Consider the following 24,879-nt stretch of genomic DNA (forward strand, 5'->3'; position numbering starts at 1 on the left):
TTTATCAGTGGCAGTGGAAAATATCCAGTATTCAGTCAGCCGGCAAAACGTGTATGTCAGCTGAGAAGGAAAGATATCGGCAACGTGGGCAATTTTTGAGCGTAAGTTAGAAGAGTTGCATTTGATGCATAAAGGCATAATATCGTTTGTGATTCGTTGGTTTTGTGTGGCATTGCCATTGGATTAGTTTATTGGCGAATGTACTATCTTTTCTGAAGAAAAAAGGCTTAAATGTTGGGGGAGGGCAGTAGCGAATATGCTGAAAAAAAGCAAATGGAGACGGACACATACATATATCTGCAGTGGGTATTTGGTATCCAGCTAGCGGGAGGACATGTCGTGAAATGTTCATGCGTATATACGAACAGCTTTCACCTTCCACTTCAATCGTCGGCATTGCCAAAAGGTGTGTGTACTATTGTTTCGCTTTTCCGTATAAATTCAGAAAATTGACTCGTTGGTTGCACCTGCGACACACTACGCTGTCGGTTTGAAAGGACGGCCTCGGGGTTAAGGCCACAGTGGTATTGGTATACAAAAGGCTATCGTCAATACGTCTCATGATCAGTAGCGTTGATGCTAAATATAAGAACGAGTAATTGTACCTGTATCACGTGATAGAGTGACCGTGACCGGATGAACTTTCTTTCACATAATGAGCACGAGTCGTTTTTTAATCCCCCGTAGAATAAAATCCGGTTATGGTTTATGCACATGCGCGAGATTTTATTACATACACCGCGGTCGTGAAAAGTGATGACCCCCTGTGAAATACTATGAGGGATCGCTGTTGAACACCATATTTAACTACAACTGGATTATTTAGAGACAACGATAGAAAAGGAAAATATTATTTCCCAATTACGGAAGGGAAAATGTTCAACGCTCCTCTCATCACTATCACGTAAGTTGCCCGGCGCGCTGAGTATAAGACCATTTCTCACTAATACACCCATGATATTACCAAATTAAAAAGTCCGTCCTCAAATACGAGATTCCAAAACTGTTCTTAATCTTTGTCTTTTCTTGGCCCATTGCTCAATAATTCCTATGATTTCAAAGAATTTTAGCGACAATTTTTTTTTTAAGTTGTACGTTATGAAAACCATGGAAGCAATAGTTCCTCAAGTTGTTTAGCCGGAAACTAATAGTTGCAAGCCCACTTCGTTTGCAGTCGTAGCCCCGTTGGAGTTGTAACATTACATAGCCCTGTCGTGTTTTCCCCCGGGAGATATTCAGGGCTGCGTACGCAAGCTTAACTCCCGTTACAGTTCACAACTTTACGATCAAAGATATCAAATACCCCCGGCTACATAATTATGAAGTAAAACAATTTCACTTCACATAGCTGTGAAATTATATCTCACCTAATGTGTCTCACATACACTTCTCAATTAACTTTAGTTAACCATTAGATACTGTTTAGAGAATTTTATTTCCCAGCCATGTGGAGTGCAATTGAGTTGACTTTATATCCGTCCAGGACCCTTGCAACTTGAACATAATAATCCCCCTCGGATCAATTATAAGGGAAGTGAATTCATATTGTTTGATAACGAAATTAGATGCTAAATGAGATAAAATACGTTCGCTTTCATATATTAATATGGAGTTTGCACTCAAACAGGTACGTCAAACGCCAGGATGTATCTCACGGACATTTGGTGAAATCCGCATGCGCATAGAGTGCATTTGGATTTTATTTCATGGGGATTAAATTATTTCATCAGACCAGCTATAACATACGCGTACAGACATGTAAGTGAATGGGATTTTCACACAACAAATCAAACAAGGTTCTGACATTGCTCTCAGTATCGCGAGAACGTCACAATTTTCATTTACAGTAGTCAAGACCGATAACGAACCATTAGAACACGATAGACGAGAATGCTACGAGCTGTATTTTGAACAACGCAAGTGTTCTGGGTCACAGTCCTTTGTGTTTCACCGGTACCGTTTCGCCTTCTGTACTAGCCAGTCAAAATGGTGGACTCGGATTCCTGTATCAGCTGTTCAAAATACGGAAAATCAAATGCATTCAGTCAACTTAAACTCCTAATGTGGAAAAACTTTACAGTGAAGAGGCGAAGTCTGGTAAGAATGAAATCTGCGATGGGTTTATTAGAAACCGAGTATTCGTGGACACATTTGTACAAATCATAACACAGTCTTCTCAAGAAGGTCAACCTTCAGTTTTACCGTTTTAGTTCTTGTTTTTTGAAACGAGTTATATCCGAGCGCTAAAATCTATCAAACGTCACGTCTTTCGCCCGATTCGGGGGCATTGTTATTCTTGGCAAGGTTGGTTGAAGAACTGTAGTCGTTTGACAGAAGAGCTTATTTTAAGGTCCATACACTAATTTGAAGCTAAGTTTATTTACAGATTGACCTGACCTAAATAAAGTTTCTATGGAACATAACACTCGTGACACTATGTGGTTGCAAAGATATTATATATATATATTTTTTTTATTTATTTATTCATTTATTTATTTATTTATTTATTTATTCTTATTGGTTTCTGCATGGTTGTGTCAAACAGGGCTAGTGAACAATAACGTGCAAAACGGGTTGTACATAGATATTGTAGTCACGTGTTCATACAAAATAAGTAAGTTAGGTTAAGGGTCAATAATGATATCCTCCTAGCAATTAGAGTATACAAGCAGGAGCCGCTATTGTCAAATCACCATCCAGTTAATTTACACCCAGCACATATATCGATTGTCTTGTTCATACACGGATTAATTGCTCATTCTAGAACAGGAAAGACCAGATTAATTGCTCACTCACCAGCCGGCCCTACAACTGCAATGATTTCTCTAAATGTTGAAACGTGAGGTGTATTCAAAGCTACTCTCAGCAAAGAAATAATAACCAATTACGAATAATTTGTAAAACGTTATTAATGAGTGCTTACTACTCGGGCGTATCATGCTTTCAGTGCTCTCAATATTTAATTTAAAATTGTCATCTCGATGCAGGTTATTCTGTTTTCGCCTGGATAAGTGTTAAGCTTTGAGAATAGGAGGGTCAAATTTGGATGACTCTTTTTTAGAATTCGAAATATGTCTAATGCTGTGTCAAAAACGTAATATCCCCCGAGTGAAACACCACGCCAACATCATTTTAGTTGTATGCCTATTAAATTATAACTATATTATACCAGTATATTGATGGCGCAAATCGAGAGATCTGATTGGTCTAGACATGGAACTAGCACGTCTAAAATTAAGCAATAAACCACCCCTGGGGATGGTATACCAAGAGGTTTTGACCAGTGAACTCAATATATGCACGAGCGATAGTGCATATATTTCGTTCAATGGTCAAAACCTCTTGGTATACCTTCACCAGGGAGTGGTTCATCGCTATTATATTATACCAGTATAATGAAAATATCGGAAACAATATAAGAACTAACGTTTTCTAATCGCCCCTGTGACTAATTTGCATAACAATAACGCTGCTTTCAAGACAGCTGATCTCAGGGCCTCAACCATTAACCATGACATGAACGTCGTGCAGCGACTGGATTTATTTTATCCGCTAGTCGTTTCTAGGGATAATGTATACGTTCTGTACTTTTCTATTTCAGCTTGCTGTGACATGTGAAATCTTCCTCCTGTTGACCTTGTTTATAGTATTTTTAGGTGCACGACAAAATGAACCTATTCAAACGGCTCCTCCAGGTGAGAAAAACGTTGAAATACTTTCACATTGCAGTGAAGTTAACAATGTATTGGACCGTGATACATTACAAACGTTTGTTGCATACAGTTAAAATACAATATTGAATACTGCAACGTAGTATAACAACTCCAGTAGACAACATATAACTAGTATTACAAATCTGTTTATACTGGGTGCATGTAACAAAGAATTCAAAATCGGAACAGTTGCGGGGCAAAGTGCTAGATCTAGCACTTCGCCACTTTTTGACAAAGTGCTCGATCTAGCACTTTAGCGAAAACTGACGAAGTGCTAGATCTAGCACTTTGTCAAAAAGTGGCGAAGTGCTAGAGCACTTCAACAAAGATTGGCAAAGTGTGGCAAAGTGCTAGGTCATCGGTAAATATGTCATGTTATACCGGTAATGGACATGTTATTACTCTCAGTGTAAAATGTTACTTCCCGTGTTTAACGACCTTAGAGTTTGATTTTCCGTATGTTTTGCCAATGCACAAACAAGTTTCTACTTCGTAATTTTTAGTAACGTTCAGTTTTGTATTTTTTCGATGTTCTATGCGGCGAAAACTACAGCACGTGGTCGTTTCCCTTCCACGTTTCGTACTCCTTACAACAGCTTGACACCACTACCAACAACCGCAGACCGCCATTTTGACAGCTGTCACGTCAAATAACACACTCCCATATATACAGTCGAAACTACGAACATTTTATTCGGCGTGCGTCAGACTTCAACTACAGCACGTGGTGGTTTCGGTACCACGTTTCGTACTCCGTACTTGACACCACTATCAACAACCGTAGACCTCCATTTTGACAGCTGTTCATGTCAAATAACGCACTCACATACAGTCGAAACTTCGAAGATTTTAGGAAGTAGAAACATTTAGTTCGGCGTGCGTCACAGAGTTCATACTGCAGATTTAATGGCAGTGACATTTGTAACATAGCATGACAAAGAAATAATATAAAGGAAAACTGAATTTCTTGGTGTGTGTGTGGGGAGGGGGGGTTAGTGTGTGTCTAGATGCGAGAGCTAAGATTTTTAAATATCCACGACTCACTTCGCCAGATCTCAAGTAAACCATCACGACATTACTGTTTACTGACTTTTTTTGCATTCCTAGACAATCACCAACTTCAATATCGTCCCTTATGTAAGCTTAATTCCTGTTCGCTCAGAAATTATATCCAATGTGGGAAATAATAATAATAGCCATCGGTTATAGTTTGGTTCGGTCCAGAGGAAGTGACTTCATAATGCTACAATTAGCGTAGTGTGACGCCGAGGATCGTGGAGCAGTAATAAACGTCACTTCGTGAACTGGATTGCATACCATTAACAAAAGTAAGAAATACAGATGACGACCGTTCGAGAAATAGCGATAGGAAATGGTTTATACGAGAAAGATTGTGGGAGCTCATAGGTAGGGTAAGTGGGAACGTTAACGACTATAGTATGTCTTAAAAGCACATCGCAAGTTAACATGGAATGCATCCCGAAAATAAAGTGCATATTGTCAAACTTATCTTTTTAGAATCCAGCATGTAAGATCCGGGGGAAAGAAAGGGGTGTCGGTTTGTTTAAAAACAAACACAATGACCCCCATATTGATTTTGTCATTTCAGAGAGATCAACAAAATAAAACTATCCGTTTAACACTTTGGAGAAATTTTAAAGATTTTTATAGAATAAATGTGTCCCCGGAGGCGCGCTCTACCTCGTGTAAATCATGAGAGTTATGACATGATTTTGCACAATATTCTTGTTCTACTACTTCATAGATTAGAATGAAAATAAGCACACAGGTGATTATACTGAAAGATGGATACTGGATAAAGATTTCAGTGATTTTCAAATTTATTTCAAGACGTTATGATTAATAGATCTTTCCCGCTTAAAATAGACATGGTATACAAGAAATACTGAGTGGCTAGTCCTTGTTTACAGAGTAGATTGCAGATTCTGAAGTACAGTCCCGCCCACAGCACAGGCACTAGTTTCCCGAGATATGTATCAGAATGTTTCTATCAGAATACAATACAATGTCGATAATATCGATGATATTGACGTGTTTTAGCCAATTGTATATGAAAGGGGTAAAATAATAACACTTGTTTCTGTGATCGCGCAAGTCCATCCACCGCGAGGTATTGGCGACAAGGCATGTTTGTAACAGAACACACAACCCCCGGGACACAACCGTACGTACGGCAACGTGAACTTTCAACCGGCCGTTTTACTCGGCAAACATTTAACAAACTTCAGATGAATCGTGTCGTTGTTAAAATCGGCCAAAGATAAGTTTTGGAGTCGATCATGCGCCACATGACCACGTACACGGACTACTGACATGACGCATGTATGTGACGTTTATCGATGCGAACGACCACGTTATATCAAGCCGTTGGAGGCGCTTCGTTGTTTTCTGGCGAAGTGCTAGATCTAGCACTTCGGCGAAAACTGACGAAGTGCTAGATCTAGCACTTTGTCAAAAAGTGGCGAAGTGCTAGATCTAGCACTTTGCCCCGCAACTGTTCAATTTTGGACCATTTAGCTACCTCCTGGGTGAGGTGGGGGGGGGGTCTAATTTGAAGTGCAATTTCCAGTTTACAGTTTATGCCTTTGATCGAAGACTACCACCAACATATATTTTGGCATATCGAAAACTGACACTTTAATAATAGTGTAATAACACAACCCTGTGACGTGAATGGGGGGAGGGGGGGGGGTTACTGAGGTAACATAAACGAATACGTGTGTTACACGATGTTTTTGCGACTACATGGACTATAGCCTATTTTCTTGAGAGTGCAGCAGAAAACATCACAAACCTAAATGCAAATAACACAACCACTTAAATACGAGGCATGTTTTTGATTATTGCACATATTTACGGAACAACAAATAAAAATATAAACTGAGTTTGCCTGAGTTTGTGTTGGTCAACGCTCATATCTTGTCGGCTTTGTTTCAACCATACCAGAACTGATGCAACTAATCACTGGTATATATATATATATATATATATATATATATATATATATATATATATATATATATATATATATATATATATATATATATATATATATATATATATATATATATATATATATATATAATATATATATATAATACATGTATTTGGAGCGCAATGTCGCTCTAACCAAATTTTCAAGGATTAAAATAGGCTATTTAGATATAAGTGCGTGTACATGTATCACCGCTCGTCTCATTAGATTATTTTGTTTTACGTTTTTCTTGAGGATACCAACGCGGATTTTGCTATGAGTGTGTATTAAGATGTCCTCATTTATTGTAAACTTTATACGTACACGTGATGCTCGATTATTGTGAAAAATGTCTGGACTTGCCGAAAGAAGCCGATGATGACATAATCATTCGGAGGATCGGACCCCATGCCACACGTTGTTTACATCTAAATAACACTCATATCTCACAATTTTTTTAGAGTACAACCAAGCGATACCTCTTCCTAGTGCTGGTTGGATCCCAATGTTGCAATTCCTTTGTCCGGAAACCAACCAAACTGATCCGTATGGCTTTCCAATTTACACCAACAGCAGGCAAGTGGAAAATTGATATAAAATTAGCAAAATTAAATATGCCTATAAATTTACGGTACAAACAACAATAGTGGCAGGTAGTGTTTTCTATACTTGGCAAGACAGTTCACAATAATGCTTATAACCGTATACAAATTCTAGCAGTTTGATAACATTCCTAAAATATAGTAATCGTATTATGTACGATGTATTCTTTTGGTAGATTAGAATGATTTTTCCCGCCTATATTCCACAACCCAACTTAGAAGACGACACAGGACAAATTAGACATGACTGTGCGTCTATTCCCTACAATCCAAAATGGTAGAATTTTCATTCAGAACGGTTTCTATTTTTTACTCCAAAAATTCTCGGCACATGATAAATCATTGATAATGTATGAAAATAAGTCCCATTTGCCATGTAATCAATTTTGACAATGTATACTAGTCTTATAATTTGGGTTTGTTGTTGCAGAGTTTCTAAGCTACTAGAATTCCTGACTATGTCACCTGAAGAGTATCCAGTCAAAATAGAGACAATTGAAGCACTGACAACATTTATTAAGGAAGCAACTAAAGATGGTGATGGTGATGGTGATGGTGATGGTGATGGCAAAGAAACAACAGGTACTAAATGAACGAGTTTCAACTATTGCTTCGTTTAAAATGACACAAGCGAACTTCTTACTTCTTAATTACTCTTCAAGTTGACATGTATTTATGTCAACGTATGTCTTCTTGTACATTACAAATGTCTTCTGGCATTGCCAGAACGGTCACTTGCATATTAGGGATTTCCTCGATATTATCATTTTATTGTATAATAATTACGTCATCGGATCATTTATAAGTTATATCTCAATACCAAGTTTGAGTTCAGTCCGTTGCAAGTGATCCTGAAGTATGTGCTTCAGAAAGCAGAATATTACGATTACCTTTTAAATACGTACTAGCAAAAATTACGCCCCAACACTTATAAACTTAGTCTGTGCCCTTTCCATGAAGACCAAAATGCGAACGACAACGTATTCGAGGCGAGGACAATGGGTGTCTGAGTACGTACCCATGTTAATATCCATTAATTACCAGTGATAAATATCAAAAAGAATTATCATGTGACTGGAAAGTGGATGTTAAAAGTTACGTCACGTTAATCATGTTGATTTTCTTACAGCTATCAACGATGCTATGACTATTCTAATGGAGGATAAATTCTTATCATCAATAATCACAGATACAATGAGTGGACAATCAAACTTCTCAAAGGTAAATATCACAGGTTGCGTTAAGGGAAATACATTCTATAATAAGCTAAATGTTTGTCATGTGATACATATCCGAGTATATAGAAATTCCAAACCAACATATGTCCTACTCTCTTCAGTTATCAAGTATCTTCCAGTCCAGAAAAGTATTGCAAACAACTGCTTGTCTTTCTTGAGTCTTGGTAAATCTGAAGTATGTTCATAACGCGTTTCTATGAAATTGTGGCAAAATCTGGTTGTCATACTCATATTATTATAGGGGTAGATATGAAACAGTGAACCGAATGTAAACGAGATACTCATTTTTAATCAAGCTAGGGAGTTAGGGTTAGGGTCAAGTCATGTATAGGAATATGTTAAGACTCCCTAACACAACTTAAAGTGATATTTGTTGTCTAGATTAAGTTAATACTGCTGTACACATGCTCACATTTTCTCCGCGTAACTACATTCGTTTGTATAACTCTAGGTATTTTGTTGATCAAAACTACCAATCTCTGATAAGACCGATTTATTGAACTAAAATTTGTGCAGTACGTGACTTTCTTGGCTTTATTTCTACACTTGAGGCTCCCATGTTGGAAACGTGACCAAATGCTATACCAACGTCTGGCCGTCCGTCTGCCTGTGCGTGTGCTCAGTTATATCTGTCTGTCTGTGCACCAATCATCTCAAAATCACTACATGAATTTCAATGAAATTTGATATACAGATACTATTAGGGTATTCCAGAAATGACAAGATTTAAGGCCAAATCTGTGCATATTAATATGCCTTATTAGCATAACTTATTCTTTTTGTTGATCGATATTATCATGTGATTTTAGTCTTGACTTTCCGTCCATTCTTTACCTTGGCAAATCATGCCTTATAAGTTTAGCTATGTACCCATTCTATTTTGTCTTATTGTTTACAGGAAATAGATTCGATTCTACGTGTATCACAGGACATTGCGTCAATGCTTCCAGAGAATGGTGCTTGTAGTGAAAATAAACAAGATATGACATCATACAATGGCAGTGACAATAAGGATGAAATTAAGCCATCCTACGTCAAAGAAACGAAGTTTATAACTCTTGACCGTCAAATTAATCTCAAAGTGCCCAGGGAATCTACAGTACTACTTTTGAAACTATGGAACTCTCTACAGTCTGTACTCTGTGGTGTTAATAACACTATAAATGAAACAATATTGGATGATCCTGATTGGATAAATAAACTCGACTTTACAGAGAATCAGTTATCAAAGTTTAAAATCATGGCGGTCTTGTTTCTGAGAGGTCATCCACAAATACTGTATACACCTAACACAGAAGATGTAAATAGAATTATGATAAAGGTAAGACTACGATATACAAAACTAGGATCACAAGTGTCCCTCTATCAGGGAATATGCTAAGATATAAGTTTACCTAGCATACCTGTAGTCTAGAAAGACTAACGCCACAACACATGTTGTGGTCGCTCAAACCCAGTCAATCAGTCACAGCCATATTTTGATTCTGTGATCTCCTTTTAAACTCGGCACTAAATCAGTGTCTGTAGTCGAATCTGACTCCACTTGAAATCACATGGCAAAGTAAATGAAATGCACATAAACTAAGTCTACAGTTTCTATTAGTTCATTCTTTCTTTGATTGTCTAATAATGATTTACTTCCAAATAAAGTCGCGATATTGGTAATCCTTTTGATAATAATTAATAACAATATTCCAAACAATATCGAAGTCTCTTATAATTAATGAATACGCGATGAATTTAGAATTATTTAGTAATTGAATGTATAAAAAATGAATATAATTCGCATATATAATAAATTTGTATGACTTAAGTATGTTCAAGATGACTCATCGCGACACATATTTCAGCTATCCTAACTGCTATTTCGATTTGTTTTTTATTTTCGCTTGTCCCCATGTCTACAAACGGTCTTTAGATCCAGTAGTACATAAACCATGCCCCGCCACACACAACATGCATAGGCAAGTAATTAGAATAGTACCCATGAATCCTCCCACGTTGTCATCTAATTATGGATTCATCATGTGACCTGTCTGCGATTTGAATATGTCTAAATACGATTCACGTGATTTTATCTAAAATTCGACCAACCAGGTTATGTGTAGTGTATTATCGTTTGTCCTTCAAGACTACAAGGAGGCTAACGTTTTCCCGCTAATTTAAATATTTGTGATGTCATCATTATTTACATTTCTTCAAGCTTCTCATTTGTACTTTTATAGGCTAACGAATCACTGCGAACTCTGGAAAACATGGCACAGCACTCACAGACGCTGTACAACTCATTTATGCAACTCAGTGATCTACTGGAGCGGAATGAAACTATGGAGATATACAACGCTAACCAAGAGGTATATATACTCTTTGAATAATTTACTGATTCAATAACTAAACACCAACAATCATCAAATTAATTTCTTACAAGAAAAGTCACTACTCCCACTACTGCATATATTTGTAGGTTTTTTTCGTGCCTCTTTTTTGTGTGTATTTGTTTTTGTGTTTAGCAAATGCCATTATTGGATAATATTTTCCGTGAATAACATTAATAAATTAATATGTATTTGCCAATTGATGTAAATATTTCGATACTCGAGGAAATTTGTCAGTATACAACCTGTTTTGACAGTAACTGTTGGAAATAATCTCTTGCAGCATATAGTTTACTTTATTTGGTAAATGTCATTATAAATTATAATTAGATGATCGTACGGTGTGGCTTCATCTCTACTCCTATTTCATTTTATATGTTGGTAGGTATCAAGTTACTCTGATTACGACGGGGATTTTGGTAAGGGACAGTCTTCACTTCCAGATATCAAAAGTCTCCAACAACTTACGAAACATTGGCTTGAAATAACGTGCTTTTGGAACTCAATCATGTCTAAACTTAATCTGGATATTTTTCGTCCCTTCCCTGATGAAAAAAGCATGGTACGATTTTCAGTAGAAGCAGACAGGCGAGATGACATCACAGTCATCGCGCGTAAGTATGGTTTTTTTCTCTCTCCATGTTTTGATGGTAGTCTGAACCACACATCATAAAGAATAGAAGACAGGCAAACATGCTATAAATATTTGTGCTCTTTTCTTCCTCCGGATTTTGTTAGGTAACAGTTGGAACACAGATCCGATGTCTTATTACAAGACTCACTATGCTCGTGTATGATTTTAGCTGAACCACTCAATGGGCAACACTGAATTCCAAAGGGGGCTATATGAATGACCTATATAAATGACCTATGTCCGTTCGTCTGTGCACCAATACGCTGCAGTCATATGTGACAACCACATATTCAAGAAATTTGTTACCATCGATGTATTTACCACATTATATGAAATTTGAAACTTGCATAATTGCCTTGTTACCGACAAAATTAATTAATATGTAAATAATACATTGATATTCAATGGATTTTGACCGAAACATAATCACTACGTTCTTTTCATTACCATAATGAAGTGGTGTATTAAGTTTCACTAGAATTAATATTGATGTAGTAGTTTTTGAGATCGTATTGACAGACAGACAGACAGACAGACAGACAGACAGACAGACAGACAGACAGACAGACAGACAGACAGACAGACAGACAGACAGACAGACAGACAGACAGACAGAAAGAAAGAAAGACAGGGACGGACAGACAGAAAGACAGACAGACAGGCAGACAGACAGACAGACAGACACACATACACACACACACAGACAGTCAGTCAGTCAGTCAGTCAGTGTCAGTATAAGTAGAAGTAAAAACTAAAAGTGAATACGGATACTAAAAATGGCTTTCTGATCAGAAATTGTGCCTTATTCATTTTGATTTTAAGAATTGGTCTTCGAAACAAATGAAAATGGAGAACTGCCACCACACGTGATTTATAAGCTCAAAATGAATGATACGTACTCGCCATCAGCGTATTTGATTGAGCAGAGACGTTGGAATCAAAATCATAAACATGGTGGGTCTCCAGGCAGGAGATTAGTGTTTATCTGGATACAAGACATTGTCGAGAGAGCAATAATAGAAGATAAGGTCGGTCGCTCTGTGTTGGAGCCGGGTGTTTTCCTCCGAGAATTTCCACATCCCTGCCGTCGGTATGACGCGTAAGTTGATAGTCGGTCTGACTGTTATAGATTTAGTAAATGATGTTCTCAAAATGGAGTGTCTTGGAAGTCATCTTTCCTTGTGCACGCTTTCTATATTTATGTAACCCAATGTTACAGCTAAAATGATGTAGGTTTGGTGTTTCACTCATGGGACCGTTACGTACATATTTCAACTATAGACTAACAATAACAGAGACACAACACACACAGCAGGATCATTTGCCTAATCACATTGGATACTGATAAGCATTGTTAATCTTTCACAGTACAGTAAAACCAAGCCTCTAATGAAAACATTACACAAGGAGTCTATGATTTTAATGGCTTCAATTGTTCATTTTCTAACTGATAATCAACATTTAAACTTGACTACTATACGTCAACATCCCCACTGTGCATGGCACCTATATAATTGTTTCTTTTGCACTGGAAGTTGTCTGAGGGTGTGTATTAAATGCCATGTTGCATGAGTTAAACACCAAGCCTACATCATTTTAACTATATCATGCCCCATTTACCATTATAGGACTTTCCATATTTTGCAACAGTATTTGAGTTTTAATTTATTACCCAGCATGCAGCATTATATTATTCAGATACAAACGAAATGGCACCCGGTAGAGTACTTTGCTTAGCACGAAACAAAGGGAATGAAAATGGATTAAGGAAAAGACACTGAACACTAGGCAGTCTGAGGCATTTTGGGTCGTCTTTACGCAGACTACGTCTTCTAGAGAGACGTCCCGCTAACTAATAACAAACAAACAAACAGGCGAAGAGACCGACAAATTTAAAGAGATGAAAAAACAAAAATCCACGTAACCTTGTTGGCGCAGATAATGATAACATCGCCACAGTTTCATAAAGATATCATATCATAGCATTAGTTTTTACTTTCGAAAAGTTTGCCATCAGCATCTGCGACCGATAAAGTGTTTTCCATAACTAAAGGAAGAATATTTTGATTTACCTTGTTACATGCAAAGCTGCAAATGGAACATTTTTCGAAACTGTTTTTAGATGTAATGACTTCTTCACCATATCGTACACCTTGAACAGTACTGAGTTCCCCGTGGATAAACATATTTGTGTGGCAATACACATAGTATAGTGCAATATAAACAGTCAAATTGATTTTTGGGTCAGCACCAAAATATCATCACCAAAATGAATCATGACTTCAACTTGTTAAACTTTATACTACTTGTAGATAAAACAGACCTCGAACTGACATGTGCAATGTCTAATTATTGATACATATAAAATTCAGTGAGAACATTTTGGGTTGTCCGATCTAAAAATAATACTCCAGTTACAAGGAGTGTAGGTGTTAAATGTTAAAGTAAATAGTTCCCATTGTAAACTTAGGTTAGAAATAGAATCATTTATGACATTATGTTTTCTGTTTTAGATTCATGAGAAGCATTTCGTCATCTTTGTCAGTGATTTTTGTCCTTGCATGGGTAATTCACGTCATCATATTTACACAGTCCATTGTGCATGAAAAAGAGGCAAGGCTTAGAGAGGTGAATCGACAACATCGAGTTTTTTTTTAATTTGTTATCTCTCTTGTGATCCTCACTCTTTGATGAAATTGTGGCAATCTGTCATGTACACTTGTCTGCTCCGTATATATCTCCCTATCTGTCTATTTCAAAATACCATGCAACCTTTCTGCTTTTTTCAACCACGCGGAAAACAACAAGAAACTGTATATGCTACACTCCAACAGCAAGATCGCATTTCTTTTGCTACATTTAGTTTAACTGAAAAAAATCCACTTAAATGTATTGCAACTCTATGCAGACATTTGGGCGCCTATGTTTTTCTTAGTATCGAACACACGATTGAGAACGCGGAAATGTCCTTTGCGGTGTTCATTTGATGACTGTATGGTGACATATGCAGTTCATTTCTCTTTAGAGAAAATGTAGCGAGAAACATAAATAACAATGTTGGTTTTTATATAGCACTTTCCCATTCTGTGCTCAAAGCTAGCGCTTTACAGTTATTACCCCTGGTTAAGATCTATAGCGGCAAAAACGGCCCTTTATATTGCCTCAACTCCCTGGGGAGCATACAATCCATCACAGCCTTTATAAGTGCATATGATTAAATCATTCACATTGCAACCTCTATCCTACCAGGCCCCCAATTATACAGCTGGGCTGACTGAGGCAGAGCCGTGGTTCAATTCTTGCCCAAGGACTTTAGCCACTCAGAAACAAACGGCAGCGATGGGGGCTCAAGCCTGCAACCTGCAGTGTCCAAGCCAACCACTCTAACCATTCACCCATCACGACTCCACGTGAAACTGTACTCATTCAATCTTGCAATCTTAAATTGTACACACGCGATAGTGCAACACCTTTGTTGAAGCTTGATCAAAGGTCATATGAAGGTCGGGGTCAAAGCTTTATTAACCATTCAGCGTGCCGATTTTTTTCTAAGCTTTGGAGTGCCTATCTTTGTCAAAGCTTTGCACTGCTAACCTTCGTTGAAGCACTGGAGTGCCAAGGTTTTTCTAAGCTTTGCACTGCTAACCTTCGTCGAAGCACTGGAGTGCCAAGGTTTTTCGAAGTTTTGGATTGCCAATCTTTGTCGAAGCATTGGAGTACCGATCTTTGTTGAAGCTTTGGGGCACCAAACTTTGTCGAATCATTGAACTCCTAATCTTTGCCGAAGCTATGGCCTGCCAAGGTGAGTTGAAGAACTTGCAGAGCAAGGTTTGTTGAATCTTCAAGGTACCAACCTTTGACTAGTCTTATACACCAATGGCAACCTTTGCCAAAGGTTCAATAACTTTTATCTCAAGTGACTTTGTCAAAACCTTATTTCCTTTATTCCACCTGTTCAATATTGATTTTAAAGACAGCCCCTACATACTTTTTAGTGACTAAAGTACAGTATCATCATACCATGGTACCAGAATAACTAATAATGTACAGGCTGTCTTTAAATCAAAGTGTGAGAAAGCAGGAAATTAGGCATTGGCAAAGTGTCTACAAGATAAAAGTCACTGAACTTTAAAATTAAACTAACTACTCCTTTTATGCTGCATGTCCTTGAACATGCTGTTTTCTGTTTTTGTACTTTATTCATATCACCAACATGGTTGGTGTGGATGTAGTATTTGACTTACATTTTGCTGTTTATTGTTACAAATACAAATATACTTTTACCCAATGGTTATCCAGACTTTTACTAATTTTCACATTTTTTTTACTTCTTTAGATGAATGTCACAAGTGAACAACAAACAGAAAGACGAACTAACCCAAAGTGCAGTCTTTGGCCAAATATACAATTCTCTGTTTCATCTCTATATTCCTAGATGTCTCATTTTATATTTGTACCTCAAAGTCTACCACCATATATACAGTTTAGTTAAATAAACTTTGTATGTATTAAACATGTATTAAACCTTTTACAAATTATTTAGTTACAAACATGGACTTAGTATTATATTATTGTTTTAGTCTTTTTTTTAAGCCGTGTGCCAAAATGGGGTCAAAAAGATTTGTGTCCGTCATACTGATTGGTCAGCTTTCTGAGACATGATCTGAGAGGTCATACTAGTAATCGATATTTCCAATGCGCGGAAATATACAGTTACGTTACAAAGTTGTCGACGTGGTCGCTAATTCCATCAAATTTTACGTTTAAAATGCATACGGACGAATATTCTTTCCAGAAGCTTGTATTGAGGTTATACGTTCAAATCTTCACTGAAGGTTCTCAGAGGCATTTCGTTTTAAACCTTTGAAAATAAGCTTCGTAACAAGTTTTACTCACAAACCTCTGTCTAAGCTTCAGTATAAATTTTCACCGAAGGTTCTTCCGAGGCAACTTCGTATAACCTTAGAAAGTAAGCTTCATAACTAGTTGCGAATACAAACCTCAGTCGAAGCTTCATTACAAATCTTTACCGAAGGTTCTTCCGCGGCAACTTAGTTTGACCTTGGAAAATAAGCTTCCAAAACGGTTTTATCCACAAACCTCTTTCGAAGCTTCATTACAAATCTTTATTGAATGTTCTTCCGAGACATCCTAGTTTAATCTTTGAAAGAAAGCTTCACATAAGCTTTACCCACAAACCTTCGTCTAAACTTCAGAGAAAACACTAATTGAAGCTTTATCGAAAAAAAAATTTGAACAAGCTTGCCAGTGAACCTTCAAGCGACCTTTGAGTGTCACGAATGTTTGGCAAAGGTGTTCCACTATCGCGTGTGTAGCATTGGTTTCTTCTTGTGGTTCATAGACTCTCCACCCACGTGGAGGGTCTATGTGTGGTTGTATCAAACAGAAGAGCTACACGGTATTATGAAACTCACTGTATAAGCAAAGAAGAAGAGTTAAATCAGTGGCAACATCTTCTGAGCTACTTGTGATTTTATTTTTCTTACATTTTTTGATATTTTGCTGAAATGCAACATTTCAAACACCTTGGATAACAATTATCATTTTCTATTATTTTCACTTGTAAAGTGTAAGTTTTGAAAGAGATAAACCAGAACTTGAAGATTATGATGTAGAAATTATCACATCTGCTAAGAAAATTACAAAAACATCTGGTGTTTACCATCTTTTAATCTTTAACCTTATTAGTGCTACTAGTACAGCACGTTGTAGGATACTGTCCATACAGAAACCGATAAGAAGCTATACATACTAAACTATAAGATAACAAGAATGAGTACAGTTTCCTGCTACATTGGCTCTAAATGAAGTGAACGAACATGCCACCAGACATCAATTGCAGACAAAAACACATTGGCGCCTGTTTGTCTGGGTCTAGTTACAGTATGTTTAAATTGTCTATTTTAATAAGACTAATTGTAGCAAGAAATTGCTATCGTGTTATCTTATAGTATAGCATGTGCAGTTTCTTATTGGTTTCTGCGTGGTTGTATCATACAGACTCAGTGAATGGTAACTTGCAATATGCTGTACATGCATAACCTAACATAACATTCATCAATGCCGTGCCACCAAGGTAACAGTAAAAGCACAAGATCAAAGGTTTCTACATGTATATAAAGGTCGTTAGAACCTACAATTGTTCATTTTATAATACATCTTGACACATTTAATGGCAAAAGATTTTGAGTGAGTTTTCACAATTCTACCTAAACACTGTTTTTGGGTAGAATTTTATTTTATCACACCTGCGATTATCTACAAACCTTGATCGTTTTAAATTACTTAATTGACAGATGATGAAGATAATGGGATTGGATAATTTCACCTACTGGTTGTCGTGGTTTATAACCTATCTCGTGGAAAGTTCAATCACTGCTACTTTGTTACTAATTATCGTGAAATATGGGCAACTATTACCATACAGTGATCCATTTCTGCTTTGGTTGTATTTTATGTCAAACGCAATTTCCTATGTATTGTTTAGGTGAGTATTATTTCGAATTACTTCGACGTTTTTCGTTGTTTTTTTGTCCCTATCTTATTTTACCATAATGTGATATTATCTATATGTCAAATTACTGTTTGCATTTTGTTTTTTCTTTACAGTTTGTTTTTGAGTGTATTTTTCTCAAAAGCAAAGTTAGCAGCTGCATGTGCTGGAATACTTCATATTCTTGCTGTTCTACCCTTCCTGTTTGTTTTGAATATAGAAAATACATCGTATACAACAGTGGCACGACCATTCAAGATGTTATGTGTGAGTACCTTATGTATAAAAGATGTTTTACACTGGTTATTGTGCTAGACATTCAAATTATCTCCTCAAAAAGTAATTCCACTATCAAATAATCATTATATATGCAGTGCTATTGCAACCACCACGAAAAAAAAATGACTGCCCAATAGAACCCTTATCGACATACCTCAAACCTTGCACTGCAAAAAGAATGTTTTAATAACTTTTTACGGCCACTTCAACCCTACATGTCACTTTCAAAGGAGCGTCAGCTCATTACCACATACTTTAATTAGCTATGATCATGAGGAAATTTAAATGAAGTATCGTTTTTAAGTCGATCGAAAATATTATATAGATTTCATGATATACATAAATATTTGTCATTTTTCGTACAGTGCTTGGTCTTGCAAAGTGCACATGGTCTGGGGATTCGATACATTTTGTACTACGAACAACAAGCTATAGGTCTTCAATGGAGCAACATTAATGAACCATTGCCAGATTTCCATCAAGACATTAATATGGCAAATGTCATGCTATTCACCATTTTGGATTGGCTGATTTATATTGGTTTACTCTGGTATATTGAAGCAGTATTTCCGGGTACGTTTCTTCAATAAAAAATGTTTTGTGATATCCCACGTTTTAATGCTCCCCTTTGGATGCGAATTACTAGTTTATTTTATCTGTTCCATTTTACAAAAAAAAATACATTTATATATTGGTAGAACTGTTACCTTGTAAGAAATTTGACCTTCTAAATGGTAAACAACAGTCTATCAGTTCGAAGTTAGTTATTAGGTCTTGTACTCAAACAGTTCTTGATAGATTGGCATCGTGATATTTGGGTTTTCTATGTGTTCCAAGGAGTCTGTAACAGTGCGATAATGACGCAAAAATAGCAATGAAATCCGTAGCAACTATGACAACATCCATAGCAACACCATACTATATGAGGCCTAAGTACACGTATGGTATACTCTCCTAAAGCCATATCACACAAGGTAATGGTAATTACTTAGTCAAAATGAATGCAATTAATATCTTATTTGTAATATAATCAATCTGAGTAGTCAGCATAGTCACGCAATTGTTGGTACATTTTTGAGTCATTAGTCTAGAAAAATCGAATCAAATATACAATAAACGATATATATATATATATATATATATATATATATATATATATATATATATATATATATATATATATATATACACACACATTATAATCATTCGTTATAGGACTTGCAATCAATACATTCACACAAACACTACATACATACATACATACATACATACATACATACATACATACATACATACATACATACATACATACATACATACATACATAATCACACACATCTACCTACCTACCTACCTACCTACCTACCTACCTACCTACCTACATACATACATACATACATACATACATACATACATACATACATACATACAATGACTACTCCTTTTCATTTTCAGGAACATATGGTGTCCCTCAGCCATGGTACTTCCCATTTCTAAAGTCATATTGGTGTGGTGGAGACAGTGATGGTGACACTTGTCCGGATTGTACCCGCAAACATAGAGAGTTGGATGACGGGGAAACAGATGATGCGTTGAACCATATTTTCAATATTACAGGTAATAAATTACAGGGCAATTACTCATCTTTACCTGTGCTAAAAAAAACTGTAAACACTACGAGTTTTATTTACTTGCTAGAGAATATGGTATTGGAAAATATAACTTTATCCAGGTTATATTTGTTTTTGGTATGTAGAGAAACGAAGAACATCTTTTGAAAAAGCATAAATAATTTAATTCAATTTTACAGTGCATTTTATTTCAAAACGATTGAATATTTCAAAACAGACTGGTCAGAGACTCCTACTGATTCAAAATGAAACATCAAATGTTGTACAAACTACAAACATAAAAACAACGTTACACATTAGAGCTATACGAAGAACTTCATAAACACATCCTGCAATGGACACATCCGTTGTTATGGAATTGTATACCAATACTCAGACCACTAAAATGTAATGGTCTTAGGCCAATATTATCATCTTTGACCAGTTTAGCTTGGAAAATAAGAAACTACTGCCGTTCGCCATTTCATTTTTGTCATGTTATTTTCAGGTAAAGCTCATGATAAGGAATCTACCCAAGACCATAATCGTATAGGAATATGCATAAAAAGGTTAATTAAGGTAAGATGAAAATTAAACCTTTAGAAATTTGACAATCATATATATGGAGATATTCTAAATAGGGGCGAGTTCAATACAGGGATAATAAAAAAAACTACCCCCCCCCCCCACTAATGAAATTGGACAAAATGATTTTTTTTCAAGACAGCTCAGTCAATTTCGAATCAGTCTGTAGTAGTATTAATGCTATGAATACAAAGCCAGTATGTAGTGAGGAAAAAATAACCCTGTTAAGGGCACTTTATTGTATTTCAGTGCCATGCATGTATGGAGAACATTCTTCCATTTCTCAATATTGATACAAATATTTGTATTTACGGGTACAAAACAGATTCCATTAAAACTAACAATCGTTTTCGTAGTATGAGAACTAAAATGGTTCAACCGGTACCCCCCTCCGCCCAAAACTAAAAGAATTTAGTTGTTTATCCTTCATTGAACGTTTGATCTCACCCCTTTAGTTTACCCTATATCGTGTCGCTGACGTCATCATCAAAGTCTTACTTACAAACATCTTACCATTATCTTACCATTATCTTAACCTTTGCTTTGTTTTTGTAACATGTACCTTATATAACATGTGTGCTTCCCTTAATAATTGTTAGTGTTTCTTATTTCATCAGTCATTTGGGAACGATAAAGTGCAAGCCGTGAAAAGTCTATCTCTTAATTTATATGATGACCAGATTTCTGTTTTACTTGGCCATAATGGTGCTGGTAAAACTACCATCATGTGAGTATACTTGCTTTCTTTTCTTTCTTTTACTTTTTTCTTTTTTCTTTTTTCTTTTTAACAATTGTAATTATTTACAAAAGCAAAAAGTAAACATACATGACAGAACAAGCAAGAAAAGAGTATGCAACAAAGGACAAAGATGTAAGAAAAAGTGTGACACTATTCAATATTGAATTAAATATATAAGTATACTTTAAGCTTAGTCCTTGTATTGATCCAAAGAATGCAACTATGTCGTATAAACCCTTGATGAGATGGAGAGGGCGGGGGGGGGGGGGGTAGAGATCACATAGAGTTATGATGCAGTGACAATTAATCTTATATATAGTAATCGTTATTAATAGCGATATTCACTTGTTTCATTTCATTTTCTTCTTCTTCCAGGTCAATATTGACTGGTTTCATAACGCCAACTTCTGGCACAGCAATCATAAATGGTAAAAATATACGAAGGGATATGGTACAAATCAGACAAAGTCTTGGAGTTTGTCCACAATATAATGCATTATTTGATAAGTAAGCAATTATTTCAGACTCTAATTTGTTCCTCGTCAATATAATATGTTCATCGACATATTTCAAATTAATGAGTATTTGCCATGATTGTCAGGTGCTATATTATATCAAAAGTGCATGCGTCTCTAAACCTGAACAATTGTTTTTCTTTTGCAGATTAACTGTGCAGGAACATCTCTGGTTCTACACCAAAATAAAGAACGCTCCACTGAAAAATTTCGAGAGTGAAACAGACAGGTACAGTATTGTCAGTCTCACCTCACTGCGTGTGGAACTTGCAATCCACACTGAGCATGCTCAGATGCAAAGACTGTGGGATTGCCTGTAGCTATCGCAACACCTAATCTGGAGCTATCGATAAAATATACCTGCAATGACCAGGGTAACCATGACTAGATTATCTATGGTTACAAACAACGTAACTGTAATACAATTGTTTTTAATACTGGTTGATTCATATATATTATATTTCTTATTTCTTAATGTTTCTTATATTTTTTTTTGTTATCAGATTACTTTCAGACATAGGATTATATAATAAAAAACACAGTACTATCAAGACATTGTCTGGAGGAATGAAAAGGAAACTATCAGTTGCTGTAGCATTTGCCGGTGGTGCTAAAACTGTTATTCTAGATGAACCTACGGCCGGGGTGGATCCATATTCTAGAAGAGCCATTTGGGACTTGTTACAGAAGTACAAGCAGGGTGAGAGTTTACAACAGAGAGAGGTAGCAAAAGCTATATGAAGAACGATTGGTGCTGCTACGTGGAGTGAAATGTTGATTTGGTGTGGATGAGCAGCTACCTGTGGTGTGTGCATGTGTATCTGTCTGTCTGTCTGTCAGTCTGTCTGTCTGTCTGTCTGTCTGTGTCTGTGTCTGTGTCTGTGTTTTACTTTTTTTCATATGGTATCCTTATCTTTAATCAATATGTAAACGTAATTAACGATTTTTATGCTAAAGCCTCACACCACCAAACAATAATTTGGTGGTCTAAGCTAAATCCCATGTTCCTTGTCAAATATGGTGTTGTTCTATGAATATCCTTTAAATAATGGTGTATCATGATACAACACTGATGATATATGCAAGTTGTGATATTGAATGTGCTTGGCCCGCTTTCCAAATATCCCATTTTGTTTTTGTTTTTCATGCCCTCACACAAATTCAAATGGTTAGTGCTTACACACAAACGGGTAATATCATCACCTGATGCGGACTTTTGTAGGTATTATGATACATTCATGTGAAGGTTTGGTAATTCGGTAGCTCTTTTACCCAGGTCGCACAATTCTTCTATCAACCCATCACATGGACGAAGCTAGTCTCCTTGGCGACATGGTAGCTATTTTAGCTGATGGATATTTAAGATGCTGTGGACCACCTCAGTATTTAAAAGAAACCTTTGGAGTTGGCTATCTTTTAACACTGGTTAAAGATAAAGTAAATGACCGGTTTAAAATAGGTACAGTAACTGATATATCTTCCCCAGTATTGTCTGAACAGAGCGTATGGGGGTTCTTCCGTATATATAGATAATGACTGTGTCACGTTTGAAAACAAATGTTCACCGGATGGGGAGAATGTGTTCGACACATATATTTGAGGCAAGCAATTTCAATTTAGCCACCAACATGCAAAGCATGTGAATGTCATGTTGTTTTGTAACAGCCTCCTTGGAGAAAACTGAATAGAGACTATTCATTATTCTGTTAGTATAGAGAGTTCAAGCACTGCTAAAAATGCCCCACATACAATTGCTTAACTCCACCTTCCCCTTTATCTTAATTGTGTAGGTAAAAGCGATATTCAAACTAGTAACCCTGCCCGTATTGATACAACACAACGGGGACCGCAAACCAGACTTGTGACGTCCTTTATACAGCAACACTTACCATTGGCTGAACTTAAATCACAGAATGACCGTGAACTGATATATCAAGTTCCAGTCAAAGCTACCCCAAAATCTCAATTCATAAAATTGTTTGATGCCCTGTCTGGCAACAAAGACAGATTAGGTATATCTGCTTATGGGTTGTCTGAAACTACACTGGAGCAAATTGTTCTCGCGGTTACACAGGGTAAGTTCATATTTAATTACGTATCTTGATCTTGGTCTATATTTGACCCAAATTTGTGAAGACTATAGTTAAGCTCACCATGCAATTTTAAACGTATATAATTATATATTTGCCTTGAAACACTTTGTCTTATTTCTATTTTGTGTTCATTTTTTACATTCTTATGAATATATATCCTTCGCTATTTCTATTTCAGGGATTGTTCTTTTTGTTGTAATCAAGTAACAGTTAGGTTATTTCAGTATTTGTCTTCTAATTTGTACTGTAGCCATTTGATGGCGAATTTTAGAAACAAAATAGGTATAAGTTACAAAGTCCATTCTACATACAGTAATTGTTTAAGAAAACTTGTTAATTTGTCCATGAACATGGAACCCGAGTTTCAAAATAATTAAACGAATAAATAATTGATTAATTAATTAATTAATTAATTAATTAATTAATCAATCAATCAATCAATCAATCAATCAATCAATCAATCAATCAATCAATCAATCAATCAATCAATCAATCAATCAATCAATCAATCAATCAATCAATCAATCAATCAATCAATCAATCAATCAATCAATCAATCAATCAATCAATCAATCAATCAATCAATCAATCAATCAATCAATCAATTGATAAATAAATAAATAAATAAATAAATAAATAAATAAATAAATACATAATTTAATTAATTAATTAATTAATTAATAGTAAATATGACCCGTTTAAGTTTATCTTTCAGAAGCTTGAGATATGTTTGATGCAACTAAGCAGAAATCAATAAAAGAAACAAGATAGCAAAAATCGCAATTTCTTGCTGCACTTTGTCTGTTATGAAATGAACCATTTAAACATAATGCAACTAGACGTAGATACGCGGGTGCCAATGTTTTGATGTCTGCATTCAATGTCTGCAATGGTGGCACATTAGTTCTTTTCATTTAGACAATATGTCACAAGAAATTATGTTCATTCAATCTTGCTATCTTAAAAGTGTAGCATGTGGGTGTCATA

The 24,879-nt window shown here is 36.0% G+C and overlaps 1 protein-coding gene across 1 annotated transcript in view; it reads left to right on the forward strand.

Annotated features, from left to right (window-relative positions):
* The first annotated feature begins 1,986 nt into the window (after positions 1 to 1,986).
* Positions 1,987 to 24,879, forward strand: part of LOC144446179 (ATP-binding cassette sub-family A member 2-like) — a 39,573-nt gene continuing 16,680 nt past the window's right edge. The window contains exons 1-20 of the mRNA XM_078135933.1: positions 1,987 to 2,097; positions 3,602 to 3,695; positions 7,170 to 7,284; positions 7,741 to 7,892; positions 8,440 to 8,531; positions 9,447 to 9,869; positions 10,774 to 10,902; positions 11,309 to 11,485; positions 11,517 to 11,537; positions 17,875 to 18,065; positions 18,188 to 18,338; positions 18,716 to 18,923; positions 19,806 to 19,967; positions 20,469 to 20,539; positions 21,163 to 21,272; positions 21,660 to 21,791; positions 21,948 to 22,028; positions 22,303 to 22,499; positions 23,076 to 23,247; positions 23,657 to 23,874. Coding sequence (XP_077992059.1) covers positions 1,987 to 2,097; positions 3,602 to 3,695; positions 7,170 to 7,284; positions 7,741 to 7,892; positions 8,440 to 8,531; positions 9,447 to 9,869; positions 10,774 to 10,902; positions 11,309 to 11,485; positions 11,517 to 11,537; positions 17,875 to 18,065; positions 18,188 to 18,338; positions 18,716 to 18,923; positions 19,806 to 19,967; positions 20,469 to 20,539; positions 21,163 to 21,272; positions 21,660 to 21,791; positions 21,948 to 22,028; positions 22,303 to 22,499; positions 23,076 to 23,247; positions 23,657 to 23,874 — 3,007 coding nt within the window. The remainder of the gene's footprint in view (positions 2,098 to 3,601; positions 3,696 to 7,169; positions 7,285 to 7,740; positions 7,893 to 8,439; positions 8,532 to 9,446; positions 9,870 to 10,773; positions 10,903 to 11,308; positions 11,486 to 11,516; positions 11,538 to 17,874; positions 18,066 to 18,187; positions 18,339 to 18,715; positions 18,924 to 19,805; positions 19,968 to 20,468; positions 20,540 to 21,162; positions 21,273 to 21,659; positions 21,792 to 21,947; positions 22,029 to 22,302; positions 22,500 to 23,075; positions 23,248 to 23,656; positions 23,875 to 24,879) is intronic.

This window comes from Glandiceps talaboti, chromosome 15 (genome assembly GCF_964340395.1).
Source record: "Glandiceps talaboti chromosome 15, keGlaTala1.1, whole genome shotgun sequence".
Lineage (NCBI taxonomy): Eukaryota > Metazoa > Hemichordata > Enteropneusta > Spengelidae > Glandiceps > Glandiceps talaboti.